The sequence below is a fragment of the Physeter macrocephalus genome, chromosome 8, assembly GCF_002837175.3.
Source record: "Physeter macrocephalus isolate SW-GA chromosome 8, ASM283717v5, whole genome shotgun sequence".
Classification (NCBI taxonomy): domain Eukaryota; kingdom Metazoa; phylum Chordata; class Mammalia; order Artiodactyla; family Physeteridae; genus Physeter; species Physeter macrocephalus.
In genome coordinates, this window is record NC_041221.1 from 112,743,126 (window position 1) to 112,749,298 (window position 6,173).

At 37.2% G+C, this 6,173-nt stretch overlaps 1 protein-coding gene across 11 annotated transcripts in view; it reads right to left on the bottom strand.

Annotated features, from left to right (window-relative positions):
- The window catches only part of PGGT1B (protein geranylgeranyltransferase type I subunit beta), an 85,452-nt gene that overhangs the window by 46,830 nt on the left and 32,449 nt on the right, over nucleotides 1-6,173 (bottom strand). For all 11 annotated transcript variants that reach the window (XM_055086715.1, XM_055086716.1, XM_055086714.1 and 8 more), the window contains exon 6: nucleotides 959-1,004. In XM_055086715.1, coding sequence (XP_054942690.1) covers nucleotides 959-1,004 — 46 coding nt within the window. The remainder of the gene's footprint in view (nucleotides 1-958; nucleotides 1,005-6,173) is intronic.

The following is a 6,173-nucleotide window of genomic DNA, read 5'->3' on the forward strand; positions in this document are numbered from 1 at the left end:
GGTACCTGATAGGGACAGGTCCTAGGGAAAGCACAAGGAATGTGTTTTAAAAAAATGTTTACACATGGTTTACAGTTTACAAACCAGTTTCCCTCATATCTCTAACAATAATTTTAAAGAAAGATATAATTATTTCTACTTTGTTGATGAGGAAATCCTCAGAGAGATTAAGTAAGGGGCCTAAGCCACGTAGCTAGTGTTAGGGCTGAGACCTGAATACTGATGTGTTCTTTCTACTCTATCGTGCTAGCAGAGGGATGGACACACAGGTGAGTGCAAAAACACTGCTGTGATGATCTGGGCATCCCTGATCTGGGCTCTTTTTTTTTAAAAAAAAAAAAAAAAAAAAAAAAAAAGGAGCATGGAAGTAACATGTACTTCTACATGATATATTCCACTTGAAAGAGTTCAGGCTATTGAAGTTTTGACAAACTAAGGGATTATCGCTCACTCTGGTTCTGCCAAAATTGAGGAAAAGTGTGAAAGGAGAGACTGTATTAATGTACGTAGTGCACATATGCTATGTGGCAAAATGTTTTATCACTATGACTTAGGACAATTATATTAAGGAAGGTAAAAAAATTTTTTTCTTCACAAATTCATTGATTCATGTTTAATATTCTGTATCTAGCTTTTCAGTATTACACCAAAGAAGAAAACGTGCTGTTTCCTAACAATATTTTAAATCATCCCAAGATGTTTTCATGCAACTAACAGCTGAAATGATCACCAGAAAGTACTGTTTGAACATTCTGGTCTGAATAATCTCTGAATGGTTACTGACCTAGGAGAGGCTTGAGTTGGCACAGCAGTGTCAACAGAGAGAAGTAGGAAAGAAGACAGTCAGGCTGCACCAAGAGTTGAGACAGACTTCTGAGGTCCTACATGTTGAAGATACCATGATGTTATTTGGAGAAACAAAAGAAACTACATGTCCATTTAAGTTAAGATGCCTTACCATGAGATTCAAGTCCAGCTCCCTGTGCCAACCCATTGTCATAGGACTGAAAAAGAAAAATATGTTCAGTTTAATAGGGAAATAATAATAAATAAATAAGTTGTCATTATGCTAATTTTTTGTCTCTTGATCTAATTTTATTTCTCCTTTATATTTTTCAAAATATGCACTCTTTCCCACAATGAAATGGATCTAGGCATTTTCAAGTACCTGCTCTTGTCTTATTCACCAAGCCAAATCAGTAAATGTATGCACTAGTCATATTCTGAGAATAGACTGTTCAAAGATGGCACCTACATATTTAATTTCTACCCAATAAGAAGTCCCAACCTTTATTCCTCTCCCACTTGCAAGAATACATGAATTTAAGGAAAATGTAAGGATTTTATACTCCTATAACATTATAAACGCAAAACAAATCTATTTTGAGGCTCTTGGGTAGCCGATGATAATGGTGCCTGCCTAAATTTGAATCTCCCCACATATCCCACAAAATCAAAACAGGATAAGAACAATACAACTACATAAAACTGAAACCTTGTCAAAGCTAGAAGACATGCTCAAGCTTCAAATTTCCTGTCTATAGAAAAAGAAACATCAAATCCCACACTCCTGATATACTTTTGCAGAGAGCAAGGGCAATCTATGAAAACTTGTGAGGAAGAAAGAGGAGGGGCGCTAATGGCAGGTCTGAGATTACCTAAAATCACTAGGAAAAGCCTAAGTGTGAAATACAGGCAATCCTTTCTTTGCACAGTTCCAATATACACAAATTCCAGGTACCCTGGCTTAGTTAAGTAACATAGTATGGTTCAAATTTCAGTAATAACAATATATTAACTGTGAGCAACTGAATAAAGTACAAACTTGCTGCTAGCTCCTCAGTCCACAAACCATTACATACATAACAGATGTGTATCACAATCAGTGACCAATCACGTCACCTTTTTCAAAGTCTGTGAGTAATTGGTCACTGCACATGTTATCAGTTCACAGACAGACAGCAATGTATGTGGCTGTGCTGTCTCTGTGTCTTTTAGTGATAAACCCACATGATGTTTTAAAAAGATAATCAAAAAAGGAGACTGGCTACCAAAGGTGAAAGTACAGTAAAGAAATAAAAAGCAGTAACACTGAAAGTGAAATTGAGATGAAACAGAGTAATAAAAGAAACAGCTATCATGACAGTGCTGGCTGATTGAGACTAGATATGCGGTCAGAAAAATCAAGTGAAGGCGAAATATCTACATAAATGAGGAAAGTGGCTCTGATGAAAAAGATGGAGATGTTCTACAGAAGAGATGCTGGCAAAAACTTCACATAAAAGGAACTCTCAGATATTTCACAACAATGAAAAGGACAGAATGCTGGAAGCTGATACAAACTTAGAAAGGAGTATGATCATTTACCAAGACAGAAAAGATGCCTGCTCCATATTATAAATTATATAATGAGAAGAAGACAAACAGTGCTGTTCAAACTACTATTAATTTTTTTACACAGAAAACACTTTAATTTTCAATATTGCTAATGTTTTAAATTATGATGTAATAAATAAATATTGGTTTTACCATTAAAAAATTCTGTGTACATTTATAACAGTAATAGTTTTTAATGTTTTGGCAAAAAATTATAAAGGTCACAGAACAAGTGTCATTTTTTCCACTGATGATTAAAATCACTTTGCATCATTTCAGCCTGCAAGACCATCATTACAGTCTGGCACTACCAGGCAAAGCGAGAAAGCATGTACTGTAGGAGCTCTGGTAACACTGAACAATGACTACAGAGAAGAGACCGAGGAGAGTGTGCAAGTCAAGGTGGCAGCATTCAATGGGCATAAGTCTGGTGAAGACAGTTAAAAAAGGAAGGGAGAAGGGCCCACTGAAGACCAAATAAATGAAAACTCCAAAGAGCAAAATGCAAAAACCCGGGAAACAAAAGAGAACCTTTCTCCTACCAGAAAATCACAGAACTCACAAATCTTCCCCAATCACTAAACAAACAAACAAAAAGACACTCTAAATTAAAGAAATCATACTTTGTTTCTCTGCATTGAAAAGAGGGCACTCTTAAACTAGGAATTCTTGTAAGAAAAAAAAAATCCACTAATGACTAAACAGAAAAAGACAAATCTACACAAAGTAACTCTGAGATGAAAACACAACAATCAGAATGAAAACATCCCAGTATAGGAATATATGCCTTCACCTCCAAAAAATGGTGATAAAGCAAAGGAAAACTGTAATACGGCACCCCAAACTCAACTGCATATCCTCAAATAAGCATTTGGGAATATGAAAAGAGATTTAACGTTAAAAAATGAAAAGGATAAACAGTAGGAAGAAATAAAAATTAAATGATTTCAGGAAAACACAGTAAGGGACATTTAAGAAAGGCTGAAAACAGCAAAGAGAATAAAAATGAGATAAAGAAGTAAAAAGGGTCAGAGAGAAAGTGGCTGAAATGAAAGATAAGCAGAGAAAGAAAACACACAAAATTGGAATACCTAAAGATAAAGGAGGGGCTTCCCTGGTGGCGCAGTGGTTGCGCGTCCACCTGCCGATGCAGGGGAACCGGGTTCGCGCCCCGGTCTGGGAGGATCCCACATGCCGCGTAGCGGCTGGGCCCGTGAGCCATGGCCGCTAAGCCTGCGCGTCCGGACAGAGGAAGGCCCAAATACCACAAAAAAAAAAAAAAAAAAAAAAAAAAAAAAAAAAAAAAAAAAAAAAAAAAGAAAGAGGAAAAATAATGGACTACAAGCAGGGGTCAGCAAACTGGGGACTACAGGTTAAATCTGGCCTGTGGCCTGGTTTTGTGAAAATGGTCAAACTCATTCCTAATAAAATCAATGCAAATTAAAAACACTGAGATACCATTTTTCACCCATCACATTGGTAAAAATAAAAACTGTGTGACAACACATTCTATTGGTGAGAGTGTGTGGACACAGGCACTCTCATACACTGGTGGGAATATAAATTGGTTCATACCTTTTGCAGAGAAAATGGGCAATACCTGATAAACTTTATGTATGCATTTGTTTTGTTTTTTTTATACAGCAGGTTCTTATTAGTTATCTATTTTATACATATTGGTGTATATATGTCATTCCCAATCTCCCAATTCACCATACCCCCTGCTTTCCCCCCTTGGTGTCCATAATTTTGTTCTCTACATCTGTGTCCCTATTTCTGCCTTGCAAACCGGTTCATCTGTACCATTTTTCTAGATTCCACATATATGCGTTAATAAACGATATTTGTTTTTCTCTTTCTGACTTCACTCTGCATGACAGTCTCTAGGTCCATCCATGTCTCTGCAAATGACCCAATTTCGTTCCTTTTTATGGCTGAGTAATATTCCATTGTATGCATTTACCACATCTTCTTTATTCATTTGTCTGTTGATGGGCATTTAGGCTGCTTCCATAACCTGGCTATTGTAAACAGTGGTGCAATGAACACTGGGATGCACGTGTCTTTTTGAATTATAGCTATCTCTGGGTATATGCCCAGCAGTCCCACTGCTGGGTCATATGGTAATTCTTTTTTTTTTATGTTTGTTTTATTTTTTCATTTTGAAAAAAGCATAACATATGCTTTTTAAAAATTATTTTTTAAAAAACCCTAAAAAAGCATAACATATTTTTTAAAATTTCTTTTATCAAAGGTATATACATCCATCATTTAGAAAGTTAAATGGTACTGAAAAATTTATAACAAAAATTTATAACAAAACTGATTCCCTGCATCATTCCTCACACTCGTCCAGTACCCCTTTCCAGAGGCAACCACTTTTCAGTATTAGGCCATTTCTTCTGGAATATACATCTTGGTGCTTCCAAATAATATGCCTAGATCATATACTGTATTAAATTGTGACTTTTAGACATATTCTATCATTTACTATGGCAGATAAGCATCCAACTCTTACACCCCATTCCCCTCTGTTCCTGTGCCCCATGTTCCGAGGATACTACACTTTGCTTAAATCAAGTTCTGTGATTATGTAACTTGTCTACGAAAATACAATTAACAGTTGAGCATCATGGACTATAGTTGTTTCTTTTCTTATTTTTCCTGAAATTAACTGTTACCTTTTCCCCCATTTGTGTGTTTTATTTTGTACTGACCGTCTAATAGACACACCTTCTGACAGACACAGTCAACCACCATTAGACACCTACCAGTGTCTGTCTTTCTCTTGAATAGAGCCCCCCACTCCTCCACCTTTGTCCTATCTGGGTTGAGTGCTCGCCACATTGTTGCAGAGCTGTCATCTGGGGACTTCCCTTCACTATCAACCTTGGAACTTCCTATGTTTTTCACCTGAGTTGGATTTCTTATCTCTTCCTCTTTCTTGGTTTACTCTTTTGTTTTGGTGGAGAACATCCTCCAGGAGTCGAGGCAAAGAAGGATCTTCTCTTTGCCCCAGTGTTGAGAAATTTCACAATAATGTTCCTGGGTTTGAGCCTATTTTCATCCATTATAATGGGCCCTCAGTGGTCCTTTCAGGATATCTGGAAACTCAGATCTTTCCCTTCTGAGAAATCTTCTTGAACTTTTTTTTAACATCTTTATTGGAGTATAATTGCTTTACAATGGTGTGTTAGTTTCTGCTGTATAACAAAGTGAATCAGGTATATGTATACATATATCCCCATATCCCCTCCCTCTAGAGCCTCCCTCCCACCCTCCCTTATCCCACCCCTCTAGGTGGTCACAAAGCACTGAGCTGCTCTCCCTGTGCTATGCAGCTGCTTCCCACTAGCTACTTTACATTTGGTAGCATATATATGTCAATGCTACTCTCTCACTTCACCCCAGCTTACCCATCCCCTTCGCCGTGTCCTCAACTCCATTCTCTATATCTGCATCTTTATTCCTGTCTTGCCCCTAGGTTCATAAGAAACATTTTTTTCTTCAGATCCCATATATATGTGTTAGCATACAGTATTTGTTCTTCTCTTTCTGACTTACTTCTCTCTGTATGACAGACTCTAGGTCCATCTACCTCACTACAAATAACTCAATTTCGTTTCTTTTTATGGCTGAGTAATATTCCATTGTACGTATGTGCCACATCTTCTTTATCCATTCATCTGCCGACAGACACTTAGGTTGCTTCCATGTCCTGGCTACTGTAAATAGTGCTGCAATGAACACTGGGGTACATGTCTCTTTTTGAATTATGGTTTTCTCAGGGTATATGC